Source organism: Tachysurus vachellii, chromosome 25 (assembly GCF_030014155.1).
Source record: "Tachysurus vachellii isolate PV-2020 chromosome 25, HZAU_Pvac_v1, whole genome shotgun sequence".
In the NCBI taxonomy this organism is placed as follows: Eukaryota; Metazoa; Chordata; class Actinopteri; order Siluriformes; family Bagridae; genus Tachysurus; species Tachysurus vachellii.
In genome coordinates, this window is record NC_083484.1 from 10,103,945 (window position 1) to 10,129,220 (window position 25,276).

At 35.6% G+C, this 25,276-nt stretch overlaps 4 protein-coding genes across 7 annotated transcripts in view; 3 read left to right on the forward strand and 1 right to left on the reverse strand.

The window, feature by feature from the left end:
- LOC132840435 (uncharacterized) overlaps window positions 1–617 on the forward strand; it is a 370,465-nt gene extending 369,848 nt beyond the window's left edge. Inside the window, exon 2 of the mRNA XM_060862083.1 lies at window positions 23–617. Within this exon, the coding sequence (XP_060718066.1) occupies window positions 23–595 (573 nt within the window). The 3' untranslated portion in view covers window positions 596–617. The remainder of the gene's footprint in view (window positions 1–22) is intronic.
- A 1,402-nt stretch (window positions 618–2,019) lies between these two features.
- fzd6 (frizzled class receptor 6) lies at window positions 2,020–8,375 on the forward strand. 4 transcript variants are annotated; one of them, XM_060862074.1, is made up of 7 exons: window positions 2,020–2,291; window positions 2,915–2,969; window positions 4,265–4,631; window positions 4,953–5,149; window positions 5,332–6,346; window positions 6,470–6,618; window positions 7,535–8,375. In XM_060862074.1, exons 3-7 carry the CDS (start codon window positions 4,446–4,448, stop codon window positions 7,908–7,910), a joined length of 1,923 nt encoding a protein of 640 aa, XP_060718057.1. In that variant the 5' UTR covers window positions 2,020–2,291; window positions 2,915–2,969; window positions 4,265–4,445; the 3' UTR covers window positions 7,911–8,375. The 4 variants fall into 4 exon arrangements, with proteins under 4 accessions (XP_060718057.1, XP_060718056.1, XP_060718055.1 ...); XM_060862073.1 differs by lacking the exon at window positions 2,915–2,969 and having other exon boundaries at window positions 2,020–2,449; XM_060862072.1 differs by lacking the exon at window positions 2,915–2,969.
- A 5,195-nt stretch (window positions 8,376–13,570) lies between these two features.
- Window positions 13,571–15,518, reverse strand: mrpl17 (mitochondrial ribosomal protein L17). Its single transcript, XM_060862088.1, has 4 exons — window positions 15,446–15,518; window positions 15,156–15,365; window positions 14,206–14,274; window positions 13,571–14,048 (listed from the first exon to the last, which is right to left on the reverse strand). Exons 2-4 carry the CDS (start codon window positions 15,327–15,329, stop codon window positions 13,788–13,790), a joined length of 504 nt encoding a protein of 167 aa, XP_060718071.1. The 5' UTR covers window positions 15,330–15,365; window positions 15,446–15,518; the 3' UTR covers window positions 13,571–13,787.
- Window positions 15,519–16,876: 1,358 nt separating this feature from the next.
- pigm (phosphatidylinositol glycan anchor biosynthesis, class M) lies at window positions 16,877–25,194 on the forward strand. Its single transcript, XM_060862081.1, has 5 exons — window positions 16,877–17,225; window positions 20,493–21,019; window positions 22,899–23,157; window positions 23,865–23,966; window positions 24,918–25,194. The coding sequence occupies exons 1-5, from the start codon at window positions 17,061–17,063 to the stop codon at window positions 25,083–25,085; spliced, it is 1,221 nt and encodes a 406-aa protein (XP_060718064.1). The 5' UTR covers window positions 16,877–17,060; the 3' UTR covers window positions 25,086–25,194.
- Window positions 25,195–25,276: the final 82 nt, after the last annotated feature.

A 25,276-nucleotide genomic window follows, 5' to 3' on the forward strand; every position in this document is an offset into this window, starting at 1 on the left:
ACAGGGTGAAGAGGTGAAGAAGGTACAGGAGTTTAAGTACTTGGGGTCAACAGTCCAGAGTAATGGAGAGAGTGGGAAAGAAGTAAAGAAGCGAGTGCAGGCAGGTTGGAGTGGGTGGATAAAGGTGTCAGGAGTTCTGTGTGATAGGAAATTATCAGCAAGAATCAAGGGGAAGGTGTACAGGACAGTGGTGAGACCGGCCGTGCTGTATGGTTTAGAGACAGTGTCACTGAAGAAGAGACAGGAGTCAGAGCTTGAGGTAGCCGAACTGAAGATGTTGAGGTTCTCTTTGGGTGTGACAAGATTGGACAGGATTAGGAACGAGTACATCAGAGGGACAGCCCATGTTGGACGTTTGGGGGACAAAGTTAGGGAGGCGAGATTAAGATGGTTTGGACATGTTCAGAGGAGGGAGAGTGAGTATATTGGTAGGAGAATGTTGGACATGGAGCTGCCAGGCAGGAGGCAAAGAGGAAGGCCAAAGAGGAGGTATATGGATGTAATTAATGAGGATTTGAAGCTAGTGGGTGCAAGTGTTGAGGATGCAGAAGATAGGGTTAGGTGGAGAGAGATGATTCGCTGTGGCGACCCCTAAAGGGAAAAGCCGAAAGAAGAAGAAGAAGATATTCCAGTAAAGCTGTTTTGTGATAATGTTCACTGTTAAAAGTGCTATACAAATAAATTTAAACTTGAATTGCATCTCTTATTGAACCTTTGGCATCTAGTGTTTGTGTGTAATAAAAAAAAAACACACAACTTTGGAGGATATTTTCACGCTAGACTTTTTTCTGACTAGGCAAATACATCATTACACATTCTCTGCCAAAGCTATAGGGACTGCAAATTGTATTCATAAAAGAGATCCAATGAAACATGATTAAGCAGTCTTGTATAGAGATACGTGATTGTGATTATATTCAAGAATTGGTCTCTGTGTTCTTTTCCCTCACTTCTGATTCAAGTTTGTTTTTGAGCCTCAGGGGGAATAAGATGGCATGAAAGGACAAATCTTTCCTTCTGTTCCCTGTCCTTTCATATGAGAGACTGTGATTTATACAAAGATGACATACACTTAGAGAGGCATGGGCTCTATAGCTACACCAATCTAGTCTAACCAAAATATATAGCATGAAAAAATAATTAAAAGAAATAATAATAAAAAAAAACAGTAGCTACTGTATCAGGTTTTCAGTGAGCAAAGCAATGCCAAACCTTAAACACAGAGACTGAATCACAGACATAAGATAAAAACAAACATGCTATGTTAAAAGTTGCAATTAATAGCTATCACAAGACAAGAACACAGAAGTTGAGCAAATTATTCATAAGGCGTGTGTGTGTTTGTTAGAGAGAAAAGAAAAAAAAATAATTTTATGTTTACAATTTACAATAGATAATAACATTGGTGCACAGACTCATCAAAACTAAACAGTTAATGACTGGAAATCTATTTCCCCATATTAAACTATGTGACCTTTTTGAACATATTTGAAATAAATCACAAAAATAAAAAAGGTGATCTAGAGAAGGTAATTAATAATATCCAACTAGATCTGGAGCAATGCTCATATTTATCTTTAGAGTTCAGTCTAGTTTGATTAAAAAATATTAAGCTCAATATCAGAATATGGTGATAGATTTGGGTTACACTTTTTTATTTTTATGATTTTTTTATTCCATTATTTATTGGTTCTATTAACAAATACTACAAATAATATTTTAGATGTCACTGTAGAGGAAAGTGCATGACTATGCCAATGAAAATGTGTGAACTAAACTGAAAAACATCGCTGCAGAAATAGTCAGTCAGTTAGAACCATATCTTTTCAGTGAGTTAGATATGTACATCTACATGGGAGGATTATGAAAGCAGATTATTTCCTTTACATGTATACAGTCAGCACCTTGAGTCTTTGATCTGTCCAAATGTCTATAATGTGACACTGTATACACACGACTTGGTGGTGTTTAAACAATCCGGCCACTAGATGGCGTCTGAGACATTTTAGCTTTTTTTTTCAATCTCTCTCTTGTCCTATATCTACTTTGCACACTTTAATGGTTTTTCGTTGATTTTGTAGTTCGTTTATCTCTATTTCACAAGTGCGTTTATATATAACATAGACAATAGCGTCAGCACAAAAGCTTCTTTATTACCTTCTACCTTATAATTAAGGTATTTTCCTTAATTCCCTGGAATTCCCTAAGTACGGATCTGCGCCTGAAGTCAAACAGAAGAGTTTAAACTTTGTTTTTGAAGCTGTAGAATGTGACCAGGAACAGGAATTGACGTAAGTAGAATAAACATGAATTTACCGTTTTGCATAAAACAAAACTAACTTGAGACATACTGATGTCTATAGAAGCAAACTTCTAGCATATACACTTTGTATCAGTCTGTATGAGATGTCATGAAAATGGTCGACATGCAGGACAAAGAAAACATCCGGTCTGTGGAACTTTCGACAAAATAATCACCACTAAAACTCGATAATTGTTTTAATCGTGTACGGTTTAGTGTATTTTAAAATGTTTGATAACCCTTTGAGTTTAGACTGATATGGTTATACAAACTGTATACATATGATTTAAAGACAACAGACTTCAAGGCGTGGACTTCAGAAGAACATTCCAACATTAACAGCATGTCTGAACCAGTTATTCTGATAAATGTTTCAGCTCAAAAGAACTCATTTCTGTCTAATTTGCTATGAACAAACATATAGATCCATGAGAATATGTATCACCATATTCTGATATTGAGCTTAATATTTTTTAATCAATTAAAAATGTATTTATAAGCAGCTTTACAGAACATATAAACATAGAACAAAAGGTTATTATAAAGGTTATTGTAATAGAGAATTCAAGAATAATATTAGATATATTTAAATGTGTTTGTATTTATCTCCAGTGTACAAGTCTGAGGTGACTCAGGTGACTGTGGTGAGGAAAAACTCTCTTGAATGGTAAAGGAAGAAACCTTGAGAGGAACCAGATTTAAAGGGGAACCTCATCCTCATATGGGTGACACTGGGCTTGTGATTATAAATATACAGTCTGACAAATGTTGTATTGATGAGGAGATTGTTGTCCTCAAAGACCCCATGGAGTTGGCATCTCCTCTTTAGTATCGCAGAGTCTAACTGGAGCTGGTAAATCTCTAGATGCCTCAGGATCCTCACAGAGTCAGCATCATCTCAGCGAAGGTCCAAAATCTTAATGGCACTGAAGACAATCAGAGATGGTACAATTTCTGGATGTCTCGGGATGGGTAGAAAGAGAGAAGCAGTGGAGAGGGATTAACGTAGCTGCTGTTTATTATATCAGCAAGCACTAGATAATAATGTGCATTTGGTCAGATGTATTAGAGAACAAGATTATAGGAAGTATTATGTGTACACCTGGCTAAAGAGATAAGTTTTTAATCTACATTTAAACTGGGAAAGTGTGTCTGAGCCCCGAACACTATCAGGAACAGAAGACTATTCCAAAGTTTGGGAGCTAAATACGAAAACGCTCTACCGCCATTAGTGATCAAACTAGACTGAACTCTAAAGATAAATATGAGCATTGCTCCAGATCTAGTTGGATAATATAATTACCTTCTCTAGATCACCTTTTTTATTTTTGTGATTTATTTTAAATATGTTTAAAAAGGTCACATAGTTTAATATGGGGAAATCACCTGGTCATTTTCCAGCCTTTAACTGTTTAGTTTTGATGAGTCTGTGCACCAATGTTATTATCTGTTGTAAATTGTAAACATAAAATTCTCTTTTTTTCTTTTCTCTCTAACAAACACACACACGCCTGATGAATAACTTGCTCAACTTCTGTGTTCTTGTCTTGTGATAGCTATTAATTGCAACTTTTAACATAGCATGTTTGTTTTTATCTGATGTCTGTGATTCAGTCGCTGTGTTTAAGGTTTGGCATTGCTTTGCTCACTGAAAACCTGATACAGTAGCTACTGTTTTTTATTTCTTTTTAGTTTTTTTTTCATCCTATATATTTTGGTTAAACTAGATTGGTGTAGGTATAGAGCCCCCACCTCTCTAAGTGTGTGTCATCTTTGTATAAATCACAGTGTCTCACATGAAAGGAGAGGGAACAGAAATGACAAATTACTATTTCTGGAAAGGTATTTTGCTTTAAGAATTGTGTGCACCTTTGTTGACATGTTATTCTGGAAGTATTAACATATATTAAAATTGTGTTGCATGTTATTGTGTTATAACTGTTGTGTGGCTCTCTGTTTCAGTGATAAGTGAATGAATCTGGATTGCCGTCACAAAGTCGAGCTGCCACTTGTCTCCATGGATGCGGCCAGAGCTTTTGCCCAAAATCCAGCCAAAATACTTTTCCCGTTGTGCCCTTGTTAAAAGACTGAGCAAATTTGTGTTTGTACAATAGAGCTACAGAGTGTGGAATAGCTATTCACCATGTGGAATCGCACCTGGCTCTGGCTGGGGGTGTGTGTGGTGCTACTGGACACATGCCTGACACATAGCTTGTTCACTTGTGAACCGGTACAGGTGCAGTGGTGTCACAACATGCCATATAACATGACCTTCTTCCCTAACATGCTCGAACACTATGACCAGGACATTGCTGCCAGCAAGATGAAGGTAGGGCTTCATCTTTACACTAGTCTCACTAGAATGAATGATATTTGTTTGTATTGCTCAAAGTAACCCAGTGTAAGGTACTGAGTGATTGTGACACTGTTTCAGCTCTCATTTGTCTTTGGTCATGCAACAACTTCTAGCACGACTAAGGAATCTGTTTCAGTATGACACTTTTTAACCACTTTTTGAGGGATTCCTTGTGTCTGCATAACCAATTAAGAAAAGGATTTGTTATGTACAGAAATGTAGCCTTAATGAGGAGAATTTTCTTTTTTATTATGCCTAAAACTTAGTCTAACATCTTTGATTTTGCCTTTGCAGCACTTCATGCCACTGGTTAGTCTACACTGCTCGCCAAATGTGCATTTGTTCCTGTGCCAGGCGTTTGTTCCAGAATGTACACAGCAAACACAAGTGCGTCGGCCCTGTAGAGAGCACTGTGTGCGTGTCTTTTCTGACTGTGCACAAAATATGCACACCTTTGGCATCACTTGGCCACTTGAGCTATCGTGTGACAGGTCATAAAACACATCCACAGCACATTCTTTTCCTTTGTTTTTTTTTTTTTAATTATTTTTGGAACAAAAATTCTGTTTAGTCATGCAAAATACATTGACTGTTTCATAGATATTTCTTTGTCTATTTTTATTTACTTCATATTCTCCCTTTTTCATAAATTACTTTTTTCTGTGTGTTTTAGGTTAAAGCCCTGTCACATCTCTGCAGATGAATCTACTGATTTGCCTGCAAAAAACTTAACATTATCAGCCAGTAAAGTACCAGCCAGTAGAGATTTGGGCTTCTGGTGTCCCTTACAGCTGAAGACCCGTCCTGGTCAGTCTTCCTCCTTCCTGGGTGCTCAGGACTGTGCTCCTCCATGTGACAACATGTACCTCAAATCACATGAGATTGAGCTGGCCAAGATGTTTATCGGCATCTGCTCAATTGTTTGCTTGTGTGCCACACTATTTACTTTCTTCACTTTCCTCATTAATGTCAAGCGTTTCCGGTACCCAGAGCGGCCAATCGTCTTCTATGCTATATGCTACAGCTTTGTGTCTCTCATCTACTTTATCGGATTCCTGCTGGGTAATGAGGCAGCATGTAACAAGCCCACCATGCCCGGCACTGTATCCACAGTGGTGCTGGGGAGCCAGAGCAAAGTCTGTACACTGCTCTTCATGATGCTCTACTTTTTCTTCACTGCTGGAATGGTCTGGTGGGTTATTCTCACAATCACCTGGTATCTTGCAGCAAGGCCCAAATGGAGCTGTGAGGCCATTGAGAAGAAGGCTGTGTGGTTCCATGCAGTGGCCTGGGGCCTCCCGGGCAGCCTTACTGTCATTCTACTGGCCCTTAATAAGGTGGAGGGGGATGGCATCAGTGGTGTGTGTTTTGTTGGCCTATATGACCTGACAGCCCTGAGATGGTTTGTGCTGGCTCCGCAGGCTCTCGGTGTGATAGCTGGACTCTCACTCCTCCTCGCCGGCATTGTTTCACTTAACCATGTGCGACAAGTGATACAGCATGATGAGCGCAACCAGGAGAAGCTGAAGAAGTTCATGATACGTATAGGTGTGTTCAGCGGCCTGTACCTACTTCCTCTGCTCACTTTGCTGGCCTGCTATGTGTATGAGCAGGCCCTTCGGAACAGCTGGGAAAACACCTGGATTAATGAACACTGTCAGGAGTATAGCATCCCCTGCCCCTACAGAGTGAGCCCTATTTTTTTTGTATTGTACCGAATGATTGATGACCACAAATATATTTTTCAGTGAATGATTAAGAATGGCTAAATGTTGATGTAGTTTTGCCTTGTGTGTTTGTTTGTTTTCTAGAGGATTGAAGCTGCTCGACCAGAACTAGCTCTGTTCCTGATTAAATACCTGATGACACTTGTAGTGGGGATCTCGGCTGTTTTCTGGGTTAGCAGTAAGAAAACCTGGTCAGAGTGGGTCTACTTTTTCAGCAGAACACGCAAGGAAGAGTAAGGCCACTGTTTAGTTTCTTATCTCTCCCAAACACTCATAAATCTGGATCATTTTAAAGCCATGGTTTACTGTACATATTTTTTATTAAAGATGTACAGTAGTCAATCCTATAAAAAGTAAAATGTTTTTTAAGATATAAAAAAGACCATTATTGAGTCAGTGGAGTAAAAGAAAACAGTCTGAATGTATAGTAAAGGATGTGCCCCAGCAGCCAATTAGGTGAGGAGTGGGTCTCCAGTCAAATAATAATTATAATAATAATCATAATCATACAAGATTTTCTGCTTGCTTTGTAACCAATCTTTTAAAAAAAATCTCTAGAAATGTTCAAACAAAATGTTCCTCTTTCTCCTCTAATCGAGATAGCCAGTGAACCATAAAGTCAGATAATTTCTTTTTGTTGTGAAGTTTGTATTTTGTATTGGTACCATGTAGAGAAGTTGCTTTAGCTGTAAAGATGGCAGCCAGTTACTCAGTAACTAGCCAGTAACTCATTGCCTAATATTGATGTTCCCTGACTCTATGCTTAGTACCATAATTTGACAGGTTAGAAACAGCCTTTGATTACTAGAAGGAATAGTCTTTCTAATAGTCTAGTCTAACTAAACCTGCCTCTTTCATTTTGTACTGAATTCTGGAGTTTTTACTCTTGCTGTTATTTACGTTACAGTGTGTTCATTAGTAAAGCTGCTCTTTGACTTGGTTAGACAATTAGGCAGAATGACAGTCTCAGTTTTTGCAGATGGTTCCTGTAGTCCCCTCTCCCATGAACAGTTTTATTCTCCCCTGTCAAGTAGAAGAAATATTATAATTTGTTTTGCATTTACATAAAAAGATCTCTTTAGTGTCAAGAAATAACTCATATTACTCTCTCTCTCTCTCTCTCCCTCCCTCCCTATCTCTCTATCACAGCCCTGTCAGTGAAAGTTGGCGTGTCTTGCAGGAGTCTTGTGAATTCTTCTTGAAGCACAACAGCCGTGTACAGCATAAGAAAAAACACTGCAAGTCCAGCTCACACAAGCTGAAGGTCATCTCAAAGTCCATGGGCACCAATACCAGTGCTCAAACAACCAACACCCCTAACCATGACTTAGCTTTCGCGACTAGCAACTACTACAAGGGCACAGCTGCTTCAGGGACTGACATGCAGGGTTCATCTAAATCCTCTGTACGGGAGCAGGCGGCATCTGGAAAGATGTCTAGCCAGAGCATCAAGGAGCAAAAGAGCAGCAAATCTGGCAGTTCCATCAGAGTTAGTGGCACTGGGGAGCCTCCGCAGATCCTCTAAATTATTGATGTGTTTAAACAGCAGGGGTGTCAAACACACAGCCTAAAATAAAGTGATTGTCTGAGCCTTTGTAAAACTGAATTTCGTATCATTGTACCTGGTTTAAACCAATAAAATTGACATACTAGATTGCTTGCTAGATAGACATCATTCCCCTTGGTTAAGCTTATCCTAAAAGGTCTTTTTTTGCTAATATTATTAATTATTTATTACATGACAATGGATTTATATATTGTATAATATAATTGTTTTTGCAATTTTATGAAAACCACACCTTAAATTTATTTATCATGGATAAGAGGGTTTTACTCTGTTTCATGTTGTTCCTAGGAACATACAATCACTGATATGGGATTACTCTTATGGATTATACTTAATAAGCACAAGCTCTTATAGATGTTGATGGACTAAGTGTAATGTGGCCTGATGAGTTTGACATCCCTGCTTTATAGCATAAATCCGGTCTTGATTTGTTTGTTTTTCGACTTAAGATTATTTTTAAGTTATAAGTTATGTGATGACAAATTTACCATGCAAGTCAGATTTACTTCACACTCATTGACTTTGTAAGACATTGTAGTCATTACAGCCACAATTGTTTGTGAATTGTTTGTTTTCATTTTGAAAGCACTGTTATCAGTTGACCAGTGCATGGGTTCTGTGCACACATTGCCCAGACCTATTAGTTTTACAACTAGGTTCCATCAGTTTTTGTTTTATTTTGTTTTGGGTTCTGTTTTTTTTTTCTGAATCAATTCCTAAATGAAATTTACACTGGATTGGAAGGGTATTAGCACTGTGGAGTTCAAATATGTCTGTCAGTCATTTAGTCTACAGCTTATACTGTATATTTATGTAAACATCTATTTTCGTCTCTTAACTAACCTTTAAAATTATTACATTTGTTATAGTTGTTCAGTACAAATTGTATTAATTATATAGTTTTTAAATATGAAATCACAGAATTGCACAATGCTTTTCAACAATGATATTTTTGTTCAGCTCAGTACAGACATTGTGTTTATTCTTGACATTCATTAGGAGCATAAATTGTATGGACATTTCTAGTTAAAGTTCAAACACAGCATGCAATACACCCAGTATGGGATATTGCCCGGCATCACACACAATAGCCCATACATTCACACCTAGAATTGATTTAAATTGCTAATCCATCTCCTGGCATTATTTTGGCAGGTGGCGGGACACTAAGATGTTAAACAATACATAGACATAAACAGCAACACTACCTGATATACCTGCACAACATAACGCAACTTCTGTTTTCTTTTGTTGTCCATGAATTATGAGACATTTTTTAATTCAAAGAGCTGGATTTTACTGGATTTCTCTTATTTTTCTTTGTACCTTGTTTCTAGTATCACTATGATGTTACAGTAGTCATTTCAGAAATAACACTTTTTTTGCAAGTTTATAATTCTGTACCACAATACGTTTTTAATTATGTTCCTAAATACACGTTAAATGATCTGACACTATACATTTACTATATTGTTTGAGCTATTTTAAAGTACTTGTTACTGAAAGAACCTACACAGAGTTTTAATGCACTGGGGCATTGAGTACAGGTCATTACTAAATTCTTATTAATATCTAGCAAATATTTAGCAAAACCTCCTGATACACACCTTAATAAAGCTACATTCTTCTCAAGGAGTGTATATATTTGAAATGATAAATTTGCCAAATGAGATGTTTATTTATGTTGTAGAGGGGGAAAAGGTGTTTAATGAATGAGGTAGGACATCTGCTGATGCTCTGTGACTTTGTGGCATAGTGTGAAAGAAGAAAGGGATTTGTCTCATTTTCATATTTTCTCTGAATTATTTTTTATCATGTTGGTATTTTGCAAGATATATTTTTTCCAATCAGTATGTATTCAATTTAATTTTATATCTTGGACTTTGCTTATGATACGTGTTGCTATAAACTTTCTAAGCAAAATGTTTTTTTAAATAAAAGAAACAAAGCCTTAAATTTAAAAGTCAGTGCATCCGTTATTGCCCTCATGTTCGTTCTTATACACAAGGCCTGTGATGTTTGCATCTTCTGGCAGACAAGAGAATGTCTAGCTACAAGAGGAAATTTAACAAAAAATCCTGTCCCATTTAAGTATATAAGTATAAATATAAGTATATAAGTAAGTATATAAACCTGTGCTCATACCTGCTTATCTCTGTGCATTCAACACTGGTACAAGGCCAGCAAGTAGCTTTGAGTTTAGGTTCACAATACACCAAGTTCTCAGTTATGCAGTCCTTAACTTTACATATGTGAAAGGAAACAATACAGGAATGTTAAATATAAATTTTGGTATTATTCATAAATTAATACCTAACTGGCAGGCTTGGATACTAAATAATTATGTTATACTTTTCTTGCATTAAATATTCTGCCCTTTTAGAAAGTATTGGAAGAGCAAGTCCAAGTCTTTTGTTTTCCTGATATTTATGTCTAGATGTTAAAATAAAGTGGCACCTTTCAATCGAAACCACCAATTGTTCAAGTAATTATAAGTAAATTATAAGTCTAAGTAAATATATTAGAATGGAATATTGGAATAAAGAACTAATATAACTTTTATGTTACTAGACACTTTGTTTAACCAGACAATCACCCTGATTAACAACCATAATTATATTCCCTGTTTCATATCTATAAGTACTGCATTATCAGAACTGTCAGTCATCACATCATCCGTATACATTACACACACTACTGCTGCTGTATATTGTACAAAAAATATAATATTACACAATATTGTTATTTGCACTATCATGCACTTCTCACGCTTTATGTACATAACTGATTAGTCATAAATTCTGTATTCCTATTTAATACTCATACTGTCTATATTGTCTCACATCGTCTGTATTGTCTTGTATAGTATAGTGTTATTTATGTCTGTACTTTTGAGAGTCACAAACAGCTTGAACCAAATTTCTTGTGTGTGTCAACACACTTGGCCAATAAACCTGATTCCAATAAAACGTTAGCATATCTTCCCGTGATGCATTGCGGCATTGACCCGTTAAAAATACTTCTCTAATTCTGAACGTAGTAAACACTGAAGTTAGCAGCATTGTGAGTAAACATATGCGTTAAATATATTTGTTATGATATATGATGTGATATGATATATAATTACGCCCAAATGGGTTGTATTACAAATCTACCATCATGTGGTCAAGTGTTAAGATCTCTGGCTTTAAATATGATGTAGGTGGACACGCGTATTGGTTGGTCCGAAGGCAGCAGGTATTTTCAATTGATTGCGACGGTCAGTTTCAGAATCCTTGTTTCTTCTCTCCCTTCACCCTCTGCCGAACTTGACCAACTTTTATTTGTCAGAGAAAGCAAATTATCAGTAAAGAAAGTCTTCCGTACTCCAAGGTATTTTTCTATCTCCGTTATTCTTGACATCGTAGAGTGAGCAGAGTTGCCAGGCATGTATAAAAGAAGCATAACTGATAAAACAGTATAATACCATTTTGTTTCATTAAGGATAGAAAGCAACAAATAACAATGAAATCTGTAGACTAAAATGTACTGATGCTCAACATAATACATTCATCAAATAAAAGTATGTTCATCAATTTTACTTGTTGCTCTGTATTAGATATTTTCTTATATCTAGGTATAGTATCTGTGATTTAATTCGTTTTAGTAACAACCACAGTATATCATTTACTATAATATAATCAATATGATGCATGTGAATCGCTTCGGAATAAAACCATACTTGCTTTATAAAATCACAGACATTTCATGAAATTAATTTCTTCTATTTCCCATTCAGTGCCATTCAGTGTCCCTGAGTGAAAGTTTGGTCTGTTGCTGCATTGAGTGGCAAGTGGATGCTTACATACAATATGTGCAATATCATGATAATCAGGTCTTTGGAAGGTTGTGCGTGTGCATTTGTGTAAAAGATGAGAACCAATGCCAAATGTTCTTTTTTCAGCTTTTGGTGTCCAACTGGCTTAGGGCCCGAATGGCCTGCAGGAAGAAGCTTCTCCTCATTCTCTCTGTGTTGGTCTTTAGGGAACGGAAATGCTTCCCTGAACACAACAGAGAAAAGAATCCATTGTTCAGATGTCTGAGGTCATTCACTACCTTCCTGGCCTTGGTCCAGCACCATTTGCTGTGGTTTGACTGCAGGACTGTTTTCAGAGTCTCTGTGTAACAGAATGAATGCAACTGTAAATACTTAGTTCATCAGATACATTCTCATTTTTAATTTTTATGTTTTATATTTGTTGGTTTGTTTGTGTGTCTTGTGTTTGTCCACTAAACTGCACTTAAGATTAAGGGAACACTGAATTCATACATTGGATCTCGAAGTACAAAATGTTCAGGTTGGAAATCGACACTTACTTATGTTGTGAATGATGTGATAGTTGTCAATCGAAACCAAAATTATAAACTAGTTGAGTACTGGATGTAAAAATCTAAGTAAAAATATTTTAATTACAGACTGATCCAACTTGAATGAATTTCATCACAGCAACTCATGCAAGTAATGTTTATGCCTCACACAAGCATGTATGCACTTCCCTCAACATCAGGGCATGCTCCTGGTGATATGGTGCATGGTGTCCGGGCGTACCAGCACCCAGACCAGGGCATCAATGCTCATGGACAGTCTGCGGTGCATTGGATGTTCTGATTACTACAATGTCACAAAGGTTCTCAACTGGATTCAGGTCTGTGGAATGTGAGGGCTGATAAATGGCATTAATACCATAATCATCCTGAAACTGCCTACACACTCTAGCCACATGAGGCTAGGCATTGTCAGGCAGTAGGAACCCAGAGCCTACCACACCTGTCTGACAATGTCTGTGTGACCTTCGAAGGATATTCTTCCCTAGACCAACGCTGATATTGCATGCAACATAACGTTAACCCACGGCATCTCCAGACTATTTTACGTCTTTCACGTGTGCTCAGTGTGAACGTCTGTGAAGAGAATGGGGTGCCAGTGGTGGACCTGCCAGTTTCTGGTGTTCCCTGGCAAACCAGTTCCCATTAGAGGATATTGGGCCCTCATGCCACAATCAGAAAGTTCAGAAACATGCACACCAGTAGACTGCTGGAGTTCATTCTGTAGTGCTCTAGCAGTCCTCCCGCTGCTCTTACTCACAGAGGAGCAGATATCAGTCCTGCTGTTGGATTGCTGTCCTTCTACAGCCCTGTCCAGCTCTCCTTGCATAATGACCTGTCTCCTGGTATCTCCTCCATGATCTTGAAATCTATGCTGGCACAGTTTGATGATGTAGCTTATGATAAGTTTACAGAAACATTCTGCCTGCCAATTTATGAAGAAATGCATCCAATCAAAGTGTGAGGAACTTCACAATGCAGCATGACAATGACCCAAAAAACACACTGCCAAAATGTGAATACAACAGTTTGGTGATGTCAGTGGATCCTTGGCTTTATACAATTATTGCAAACAAGAGTCTTGTAGAGTTTATGCCTCCATGGTGCTGAGCTGATTTGGAGGCAAGCATGGGACTAACATCATATTAGGCAGGAGGTCATGTTTTAGCTCATCGTGTGTATATATAGTATAAAGAAAGATAAATAAAAGACATAAAAAATGTTCATCACAGAGGGTGTTAAAAGACTCACAATAAAGATTATCATATACTTTTATTCAAATAAAGTTTTTCACTAGAAAGTTTGAAAGATGACAAATAAATAAAGGCATGATATAAGCAAACCTTTGTACAACAGAACAAAAGGCTGTATCTCTATTGGCCAGGCTCAAAATGTCTCTGCCACAATAAAAACCCCAACAACACTTACATTGGTGTTAGACCACACAGGGTAATATGATAAATGAATCATCTACAAGGCCCTATTTTCAGTTGTCAGTTTGGCTTTCTCTTGTCTGTACCCTTTTAGAAGCTGATTAACAAGGTTTAGTTCATGTGTTTGTTTAACAGGAAACAATGGGGGAAATGGGTTGCCCTTATACTCAAGAACAGCCATGGCGGCACGATCCAGGTTTTCCCTGTTTGGAATGCGGGCCATCAGTGTATATCCACCGGACTGGTTTTCAAACCTTGGAGCAAGTACTTTGAAAAGCTTAGGAATCAGATCTTTCTCCTGGAAAAAAAAAATCAACATAAATCCATTAACACATACGGTATACTTTACAAATACTTCAGATATCATTTCTATGCTCTACAGTGTAGCAGGTTTCACATGCTTTATGCAAGTGCATTGTGCTAGATAAAGTGAACAATAAACATGCAGTACCTACCGTAAGCCAAAAATCTGCCATTTCCATTGACTTTTTGTTGGTATCTCCTTTTTTGGCATAGTCAATTAACTGGCAACACAAAAAAAAATACAACAATTAAAAGACAGCTAATTGTATTATACAAGTTAGTCATGATCTACTATTTAGATTATTTTTTTTGTCAAGTACTGTTCCAAGAGTACTAATGTTTAGTATAACAGCACGGGGACACTTCACTATTTATATCATTCTTCTTGTCTGTATTCACTTGATAAAATTCCAGTTCTGGTGAACCATTGCTACTATGGGCTGTCAGGTTGTGTGTGGCATTGCAACACACAATGCATTATTCAGCTTTGGCATCTTTGGGAACTATTTCCACTTTGGCGTTTCCATGCCTGACATTTCAGTTAACGGACATTAATGTACTGATAATAAAACTGTACATTTCCATTTGTGCTGTTGTAAAATCTGTATTTGACGATAATCAATATAACAGCATGCATGCTTATGCAAAATTGCTTGACTGACTTCATGTATTATCATAGGCCCTATTCACTTGTCATTAACGTGCACCTTGGGTGATTGCCTTTATATTTATTCACTGTACATATGTTTACATCAATATCTATATATCTATATCTATATATATATATATATATATATATATATATATATATATAATGTGTGTGTGTGTGTATTGTACATATGTTTACATCTATATCTATGTATATATCACATGCTGTACATATGTTTACATCTATATCTATGTATATATCACATGCTGTACATATGTTTACATATTTATCTGCACTTGTCTATTTGCAATCGCTACTCTTTACACTGCATTTCGTTGCTCTATACCTTAACTATGCAATGACAAATATATCTATCTTTCTTGACAAGGGCCTTTAGGTCACTTTTGGGTAAAGATCCTGACTGATCAGACAATCAGATCCATGTGCTGTTACCTTTTCGGCGTAAAATCGAACCTCGTCTGCTCGGGCTCGTGTAGTCTCGATCCTCTCATGCCGAACCAAACCCGTAAGGATGTTCCTCAGCATGTTTATTCTGGACTCAGGACCGAGGCCCATCCGCCGCGCCACACGCCCGTGTGATATTAGAGCTCGAGCACTGAGCCGCATGTCGCCAAAGGTACAATGAAGGACACCGTCTGAAACCTCAAGGAAACAAATCCTAGATTTGGATATATCTATATAAATATATATATTTGCATATGAAAAATATCAAACTTAGAAACTTGGTATCTCTCAGCTTGGGTTTGTTTTACAGTTACTGCCCAGTCGCATACACGCTACTTTGGCGCACGCGCACTATTGTATTCTTATCTTCGTTAAGAATAACCGCTTGTTATATTACTGCCACCTACTGGAGCGGAGTGGGAATTTTTTTCTATTTACCTGTAGTAAAATGAACTGACAGTGATTTGTTTGAGTGATCTGGAATTTTGATTGATGTTTGATGTTTGTTATCAATATAATCCATATTTCATAGCGAAATAATCTACATTTACATAGGTAAAGCACATATCTGGAGAGTTTTATAGACATAGATAGTTTTAATTTATATCTTATGTCCCATTATGCCCTTACCTGCTTTCTCTTCTGTCTTCTCCATTAGGTATACATTTATAGCATTTATAAATGCTATAAACATTTATTTAGAGCCTCTGTTTAAACTATTCTATTAACGTCCTCTTTACATGTATTATTATTATTATTAGGGTTCAAGCGCGAAGCACTGGAAACCTATTGTTTTTGTTAGGATTTTTTTTTTATTATTCTTTTTATTATTATTATTATTATTATTATTATTATTATTATTATTATTATTATTATTCCGCCCTAGAAACGGTCGTGCAGCCCAAACCATAAGGCCTAGAGAGCTCAAACTTGGTCAGATGGTAGTACTCAGCGCCCCTCCCCTACACACATACAGATGTATTGTGTTGCTGTGTCTCGCTCTGCTCACTCACAGTCACACACACAACAGCTCTCTGTCTCTCCCTCAGTCACTCGGGTTCGCGGGTCTTTTCCGTTAACGTTTAGGGTTTCTTCAGCTTTTTACTTCGGGTTGTAACGTTAATAATACGTACTTACTAACCAGTAGAGTTCTGGTAAACGTGGGTTCGTTCAGACGTGGTGCTTGCTTGATAGAATGTGACTCGCATTGCGTCTCTGCCTGTCGGAGATTTTTTCTTTTTTAAACCTTCAGCTGTCTCTAACCAGTAACCAGACACTGAGTGTCTGACACGTTTTTGCTGTATTTCATAAAAACAAAGGTAGTAAGCTAGTGTTATTCCTATATTTATAATAATATATGTTATTAATAGTGTATATGAATTATACATAAAATAGGTATTTTCTTACATTTGTAATGTTGGTACAGAATTTTATAACATTGTACTTGTTTATTCACATAGAATATTGCAATTTTTCCTCGTGGTACCACACTTTTATTTTGCTTTATATACTTTATAATTTTTTTTATTATTATTATTATTTTTAATCAGTTTTTATTTTATTACCTGTGCTTTTTGTTTTAATGGCCACAATGCTGGTAATATTCTTTTTTCAGCTCGCCTCCCCTATCATTATTATTATTATTATTATTATTATTATTATTATTATGACTTTTATTTTGAAAATCAAAAAATACATTTACTTTCAGCAGGAAGTAAACGCGTTAACTTGTCCATTTTTTCTGGAGTTTCTTTCAAATTCTATTTGAATGACTGAATCTTATACGTGGGCGATATAAGAAGATGATCCCTTTATGCGAGATGAACAGAGCTCGCATTTATTTGTGGCATTGACACTAAAAGCCAGTGGATTACACTGTCACGTGGTGGCAACATGTTTTCATTCCAACTAATGAGTTTTGGGACTTTGCACAGCGTTGCATTTGTAATACGTTTATTTTTGGTTGCCTTTGGGATTTATCAGGATAAAACTATGGTGGTAAAATACACCGACATCGACTTTCACGTCTTTATAGACGCATCCAGACTTGTAACGCAGGTGAGTTCCTCTTTAGGACAAGAGACAGACAGACAGACCTTTATTGTCATTGTATAGTACAGGAACACAGCAACAAAATGCAGTTTGGTATCTAACAGAAGTGCAAAGAGAAGCAATTGTGCAAATAGACAAGTGCAGATAAATATGTAAACATATGTACAGCATGTAATGTATAAGTATAGATGTAAACATATGTACAGCATGTAATATAGATAGATAGATAGATAGATAGATGTAAACATATGTACAGTGAATAAATATAAAGGCTATAGCAGTGCAGAGACGTGCAGACATTGTTGAAAAGTACAAGTAAATGGTTATAAGGTCATGGCATATATATATATTTATGTATCGCGATAGACACGTGATCGATAGCGATATAAAATGTGCTCGATTCGACGTTCGATATTTTTTATTCTTCGTCGGAAGAAAACAGAGATTGCGAGGCAAGTTTGGTTGCATTAACAAAGGCACTCATTCTCTGGTAACCTAGCAACTTGGGTAGTAACACTCTAACAGCCAATCATGTAACAGTGTCAAGTCGGGTTGCGCCATATCGTTGTCTCGTGCTGGATTCCTCTTCAGTAACCGGCGACTGATGAGCAGAAAATGAGCCGCAGCGAGCGAGGAAATTGTAAATAAAAGAGGAAAAGTCAGCGCGCCAGTATGGCAGTTTTTTGGATATTATAACTAGGGCTGAAACGATTCCTCGAGTAACTCGATTACAAAAATTGTTCGAGGCAAATTCCTCTGCCTCGAAGCCTCTTTTTATTCGTTTTAAAGCTCACGTCACGTTCTTGTGCAATTATTTTGTTGTGTGTGACAACGCGCTTACGTAAAAGCGGAAGGAGACGCGAGGAGTAAGCGGTCTTTTGATTTGAGGGCGCGTGCGGGCTGCAAAATGTAAGGGCGCCAAAACAATGTCAAAGAGAAGAAAAAAACAGGAGAAAACAACAGAAAATGTCCAAGGTTTGGGACACTATCAGAGCGTCTGTTTTCAGCAGCAGGAAACATTTCTTCAAAGCCCAGGGCAAGCCTCAGTTCTGAGCATGTTGATATGTTTACCTTTTTTCGTTGCAATCACATGCTCCTTTAAAGACTTTTAAAGCACACACACGTTGAGAGAGAGAGACTTTTATATTCTGATTCATATATATATATATGTATATATATATATATATATATATATATATATATATATATATATATATGTATGTATATATATATATATATATATATATATATATATATATATATATATATATATATATGTATATATATATATATATATATATATATATATATATATATATGTATATATATATATATATGTATATATATATATGTATATATATATATATATATATATATATATATACATATATATATATATATATATATATATATATGTATATATATATATATATATATATATATATATATATATATATATATATATATATATATGCTTAAAGCACTCGGTGTGAAACCATGCATGACTCTAGGTCCAAGTTCCTGTTCATGTTTTTTGCCTCTTAAATACCACAAAGCATTCCAAATTAAAGTAAAGGTTTGTTATGCCTGAGCTGTAGATTTTGAAACTTTTAGTTCTGAAAGTTAAGTTGCATGACTTAAAGGCAGTATTTTTGTATTATTATTACTATTTATTTTAATGTATGCCTTAGTTTTGATACTTTTATAATTAATTTTTTTGTTTTTGTATCTCAGAAAAGGGTTCATTTAAAACCCAGAATGTTTGGCACTTAAATGTACTTAATTCTTCTCAACTTTGTCATTGTTCACAGTACAAGTACAGACAGATCTTATTTTTGATAGAAAATATTGTTGTATGCATTGCATACTATACAGTTAAAAAATAAAAGTCAATTTTTCTAAAAAAAAGGAAACCAATTAGTTATTCATTTTAAGAGACCCGTCTTATTTTCTCTTGTATATTTAATATTGCTCTTTAATTAAGCAAAAATACATTTTATCAGATTACTCGATTAATTAAGAATACTCGATTACTAAAATATTCAATAGCTACAGCCCTAGTTATAAGTCTATGAAAATATACTTGAATAGTTCAGCTTGAGTAAGAATAACTTGTCACTTTTTCATATTTCTGCAGGTTTTATATTTCAAACAATGTTACTGTACGGTATCAGGTTTGTTTTTTATATTACAGATGTATCTCAGTCTACCTGAGTTTTATTTATTTTTTTAAAAAACACTGCACATATTTTAAAACACTTTATTCACCAGAAGGTGAACAGCTAGTGAACATCCTAGCACTAAACTTGCACTAAATTCTCAGGTTTCTCTATGTTTATATTTATCACTTTGCACTATTTTATTACACTTTATTAAGCATTTCTTACATTTTCTTTCATTTTGCACCTTAAATGTTAAGAGATAATTGTAAGTGTTCATTGTGACTTTAGACTTATGTTTACATTATAATTATTTGAGTTTTCCTGGTTGTTGACATTTCTGTCTTAATAACTGAAGGGATTACGATAAGAGGAAGGTTAAGCTTAAAATAAAAATGTTTAAATGTAATATTTTTCTCCTGGTCCTTATTTTAAATGGGCCGTAAAAAAAGTTCAATAATTATCGATATCGACCAATATGAAACACTGATATCGTGATACAGTTTTCGGCCATATCGCCCAGCCCTTATATATATATATATATATATATATATATATATATATATATATATATATATATATATATATATATATATATATATATAATATAAGGCAGAATGTACAGTAAGGTGTGTATATATAGATACACATAAATAAAATAGTGCAGAAATATATAAGGCACATTATGTGTAGAGAATGAGGAGTATAAAAAAAATACAATATGTAATATGTACATTGTATGTATAATTGTACAGAAGTTATATACAGTATTTTTTTTGACAGGTCAGATATAACGATGAAACCACTCCATTAAAGTCTAAATAGTCTAAAGTCTAGGGATGTGGTAGCTCAGTGGTTACAGTGTTGGGCTACTGATCGGAAGGTCATTCGAACCCTCAGTTGGCCCTTAACCCTCAGTTGCTCAGTTGAAAGTCACTCTGGATAAGGGTGTCTGCTAAATGCCGTAAATGTAAATATCGTTTTATTTTTGGATATTTTCCATAGTTTTTCAGCACATGTACAAATGTTTTTCCACTGCGTTTATGGTATTCTAATGTTTAAGGAATTAAATGCATTGAAACAGTTTTTGATTCTATTCTTCATGCTTTCATAGGGCGAGTCCCCGTACAACAGGTCTACCTACCGGTATACACCGCTCCTGGCCTGGATGTTATCACCTAGCATCTACTTGACCTCTCATTTTGGGAAACTGCTCTTTGTGATTTGCGATGTGCTCTCTGGTTACCTCTTATACAAAATATTGACACTTCGAGGTTTATCCAGTGATGCAGCCTGTTGTTTCTCAGCTCTCTGGCTTCTGAATCCTTTACCAATTGGTGTATCAACACGTGGCAATGCTGAAGCATTGTTGGCTGTTTTGGTTTTGTCAACTCTCCTGTGTTTACAACTGAAGAGACATTTTACAGCAGCATTTCTCTTCGGTCTCTCTGTCCATATGAAAATATATACAGTAATATATGCTCTCCCCATTGGCCTCTTTATATGCAATTACAAGGAATTGAAGAAGCATTACAGAGGAATTTTTAGCGTTATCCAAAGTCTTTTCAGTAAGGATCTGGCTCTGTTTGCTTTTATTGCAGGAGTTGTGTTTCTTGGACTGACCTTGTCATTTTATTGCATGTAAGTATGAATAAGGTAAGGGGAAAAACAAAGAATATAGCCAACTTATCCAACAATATATGTGGCAGTTTAGAGGAACTGGAAATTAAGCTAATTTTGCCTTAAAATATAATATTAAGAACTACAGAATTTCTAGTATTACATTTTGTCAAATGTCTATACATTGAGGAGTTGGAAAAGACCCTTAAAGTCATACCAGCACAGTTTTCTATTGTTTCTTGAATATCATACAGAATACACATAATAGAAAGAAATGTGCAGTATACAGTCCTGCATGCTGTTGTTGAGGGGCTGATTTTTCTGAAGACCCCAGTAGACCTTTGGTCCGCATAGCTGTGGTTTTAAGCTAGATGTGGTTTTAAGCTAGCCACCCATGTTATTCTTGGGATTCTTCATGTTATTCTTGCTGGACTTGGGACCAGCACTGAGTGCAACCCCACAGTGGCTGTTTAGGTTTCCTGCCCAGGCATCGAACATGAACCACAGCAGTGCGGGATCTTAACCTCTGAACCACCAGAGAACAGAGAGTCATGTATGTGCAAGTTCTAAAACCAACGTTACTCTGAAATATAAATAATACAGTAGTCACTTTGTCCAATTGTAGAAGTACAATTCATTACACCAGTTGCAGAACACAGAGTCAGTGTTCCTGTACTACCTGCTGGATGGCAAGTGTGAGTAAGATCCATGCAGGTGTTTTGTATTGGCAATGTGACTTGTAAACCATCAAGGTTGGAAATTGGGTCCTGTAGAATTTCTAAGCACAGTGGATTAAATGCTGCAGAATCTTATGTCCAACTGGCACACGTCTATACAGTATGCTGTCTGTGGTGCAGCAGTAACAGTTGACCTGGCTAAAGGTGCAGCCTCTGCTGTTATGGTTCTGATGTTTCTGTTCCTCTGAGATGTGGTTCAAGAAAAACAAAGCTGATCTTTCACCAAAACATAGCTGTCACATTGGTCTTGACGGTTTTAAAGTCAGTTGTTCTCTGAACACTGTCTTACAAGGCTCTGCAACTCCTCTCTCTCAGCTCATTTTATTGATTGCCACAAATAAGTTCACCATTGCATCTTTTGGTGTTTGTCGTGTGTGACATATAAAAGATTTAAGAACAGATTTAAGACAGACAAAAACATTAAGATAAGAACTCTTATGCCATCCTTTTAGCACAGTACTTTATGTCCAGCGATGTCATCATGGCTCCTGTCTCAGATGGTCTCTCTGGAGTGATTAGCAAAAAAGATGTTCTTGTAATCTATAATGAACTAGATACACTAAATAACCAAAAGTATGTGAACACCTTCCCACTCATCACACCCTTGGGTTTGTTGAACTTACATTTTAAATATAGAGGCATTAATACAGACTTGGTCCCTCTTTGCTGCTATAACAGCCTCCATTCTTTTGGGAAGACTTTCTACTACATTTTGCAAAATCTTTGAGAGATTTGCCTATTCACCCACAAGAACTTTAGTGAGGTTGTGCAGTGACGTTGAGTATGAAGGTCTGGCTCTCTGTCAGCTTTCCAGTTACGGTGTGCAAAAATTTCACAGTTTGCATCCTGGGAATGTGCAGTTTATATTGTGGAATTTTTTGCCTCATGTCTTGCCTTTCATGTAGTGCTGTGTTCTGAGTAGGCTAAATTTAGAGACAATTAAAGTTAGAGAAAAGAAAATGTCAGATCTATTAATATTCAGTCCATTAATATTTAGCAACAATTAAATGTGATAAATATTACCCCTTAGTGGTCAGATTTATGTGACAATAAATATGTTTTTTTTTTTTTTGTACAAAATCCTGATTCAGACTCTATAGATCACCTGTCCTTTGTTAAAACCTAAGTATTAAAATTCTGTAAATTCTCTTAAAAATTTTCAGGTATGGCTGGGATTTCCTTCAAGAAACCTACTTCTACCATCTAACAAGGCGGGACATTCGTCATAATTTCTCCCCATACTTCTATATGTTTTATTTAACAGTGGAGAGTGAATGGAGCTTTATTCTGGGTCTAGTTACCTTTCTTCCCCAGGTTATACTGTTGCTCTTTACGTCTTTGGCCTTCTATGCTGACTTGCCTCTCTGCTGCTTCCTCAACACAGCCCTTTTTGTCAGCTTTAACAAAGTCTGCACCTCACAGGTAACATGATAAATTGTAACTTACATTGCGTTTGCATAGCATAATGTTTTATTCTTCTTTTATTCTTAATGTGCTGAAAAAATGGTGAATGTAAGTAACTGAAACGTCATTGCATAAAATATGTTAGAAAAAATGTATTGTAGAAAAAAAATCGTATAAGATTTTAATATTTCATAATCAAATAATTTAAATGTTGATGAACGCACGATTTTCATATTACACAGTTAATAATACAACTAATAACAGGGGGTAAAGGTTTTTGTGGAGGTTCCACAACATTAAATAAACTTATAAAGGTCAGGATCTGTAGCCTTTTCTGTTATTATTGAATACAAGATGGATGAATTCACCCTGGATTAAGTACAGATGAGTTTAAATATCTTTTAAGTAAACTAAAATAATTAACTAACGTTTTTATTGAATTTTTTTTATTTCAAAAACTGTTATACCAAATATCTACCATTAAATAAACATTAATCCATGGTATATTCAATCATTTTAGCTATGCCTAACTATAATAAAACCAACAAAATATATTTTCATTATAAAATTATTTAAAAGAAAACATTTGTGCATCTTATAATCCAACGAATTTCATTAATTCTATTTCAATTAATGATTTCTCCCAGACCTTAAATAACAGAAATTTACTTTTGTTTTATATCAGCATGTTTACAGAAGGTTTTCTTTACAATGTTTTGTTGCAGTACTTTCTGTGGTATCTGTGTTTACTGCCTCTGGTCCTGCCACACCTGAGACTCACAGTAAAGCAAGGAATTGGGCTATTGCTGTTGTGGTTCACTGGTCAGGTATTGAATATATTTATATCTTTACATTATTAAATGGCATGCTAGTACTGTATGTTTAGCAGTTGTAGTGAATTCAGTCTTATTCTGAAAAAACAGCTTGCGTTAGCTTTAACCCTTACTGGTTAGTAGCGGTTGTTTGATATTGAAGAGCAAGCTAATGGCAAAAAAAAAAAATAATAATAATTTGATCTGTTGAAGATATTCAGACAATCATTTTACATGTAATTTGAACCAAATGTATGGCCATGAGTATTACTGAGTAAGTATACTGTCATCAGTATAGTGTAGCTAACATTAATTTAGCATGTTAGCTAAATGTTAAGATTTGTCGCTTCTTTTAAGTCTTACTATGTTTCAGCTGAATATCCTCCAAACTGCAGTCTAATTCAGTTCCGAATTATTATTTGAAGCAGCCATAATAAAGAGTGAAGTGTTGGAAGAATTGTATCTGTAGAATCACTAATGAGTGCAATTTTCAATCATTTCTCTTTTACAGATTTTGAAGTATGCCATAAGCCTTTTATTATTAAACACACGCAATAGCTCTGCACCGTGTTTAATTTGATAGACATGCCATTTGCAATATCCTTTATGATATTGGATTATAAATTGATTATTTGGATACATGCAAACATGGCAACTAACAAAAATAAATAAAAATCTTTCTTTATTCTTCTTTATTCTTTAAAAACTTTTTCAGATTTGTAGAGTTTTTAGATCATCACAATTTTAGTAGAATTCAGAGCAAGATACTAGGATTCAGATACTGTAAATGAAAGGCACAGTTGAGTCACAATTGCTCAATATTGAAAACAAATTGTGTTTGCTTTTCATTGTCTTAAGAAAACTACTTTAGAAGTGTATTTTGATGGTAGTAGTATTTTAAGAGTATTCTGTATACAGAAAAATATGGTGAGTTTTACATGTTCTTTCTTCATATTCCCTTCATAGGGCTTGTGGTTGGCACCAGCTTACTACTTGGAGTTTGAAGGGTGCAACACATTTATGTATATATGGTTTGCTGGCCTGCTGTTCCTCATCATCAACTCATTCGTAATGGTCCAGATAATCAACAATTACATACCAAAGACAGTTCAACAAAAAAAGAAAATGAAATAAACACTGGGAAATAAAATATGAAAATGAATAAATGAACAAATAATTAATAATAAGCGTTTTAATATGTTTATTTTCTTATTTCTGCCTCTGTTGTCTATCAAAATGGCATTAAACAGTACAACAAAGGTACTTTTTAAGAAGACACGTTTGCATGTCATTTATCAGAACTATAAATTAGTAGCTCATAGGCT

Excerpts from the sequence above, each read along its gene's own strand:
- fzd6 (XM_060862073.1), top strand. The coding sequence starts at position 4,446 with ATGTGGAATCGCACCTGGCTCTGGCTGGGGGTGTGTGTGGTGCTACTG. Across the intron at positions 4,632-4,952 it reads TTGCTGCCAGCAAGATGAAG|CACTTCATGCCACTGGTTAG; the intron begins GTAGGGCTTCAT and ends TTGCCTTTGCAG. Across the intron at positions 6,347-6,469 it reads GCATCCCCTGCCCCTACAGA|AGGATTGAAGCTGCTCGACC; the intron begins GTGAGCCCTATT and ends TTTGTTTTCTAG.
- mrpl17 (XM_060862088.1), bottom strand. The coding sequence starts at position 15,329 with ATGCGGCTCAGTGCTCGAGCTCTAATATCACACGGGCGTGTGGCGCGG. Across the intron at positions 14,275-15,155 it reads TTCGATTTTACGCCGAAAAG|TTAATTGACTATGCCAAAAA; the intron begins GTAACAGCACAT and ends TTGTGTTGCCAG. Across the intron at positions 14,049-14,205 it reads TGGCAGATTTTTGGCTTACG|GAGAAAGATCTGATTCCTAA; the intron begins GTAGGTACTGCA and ends TTTTTTTTCCAG.
- pigm (XM_060862081.1), top strand. The coding sequence starts at position 17,061 with ATGTTTTCATTCCAACTAATGAGTTTTGGGACTTTGCACAGCGTTGCA. Across the intron at positions 21,020-22,898 it reads ACCTTGTCATTTTATTGCAT|GTATGGCTGGGATTTCCTTC; the intron begins GTAAGTATGAAT and ends AAAAATTTTCAG. Across the intron at positions 23,967-24,917 it reads TGTTGTGGTTCACTGGTCAG|GGCTTGTGGTTGGCACCAGC; the intron begins GTATTGAATATA and ends TTCCCTTCATAG.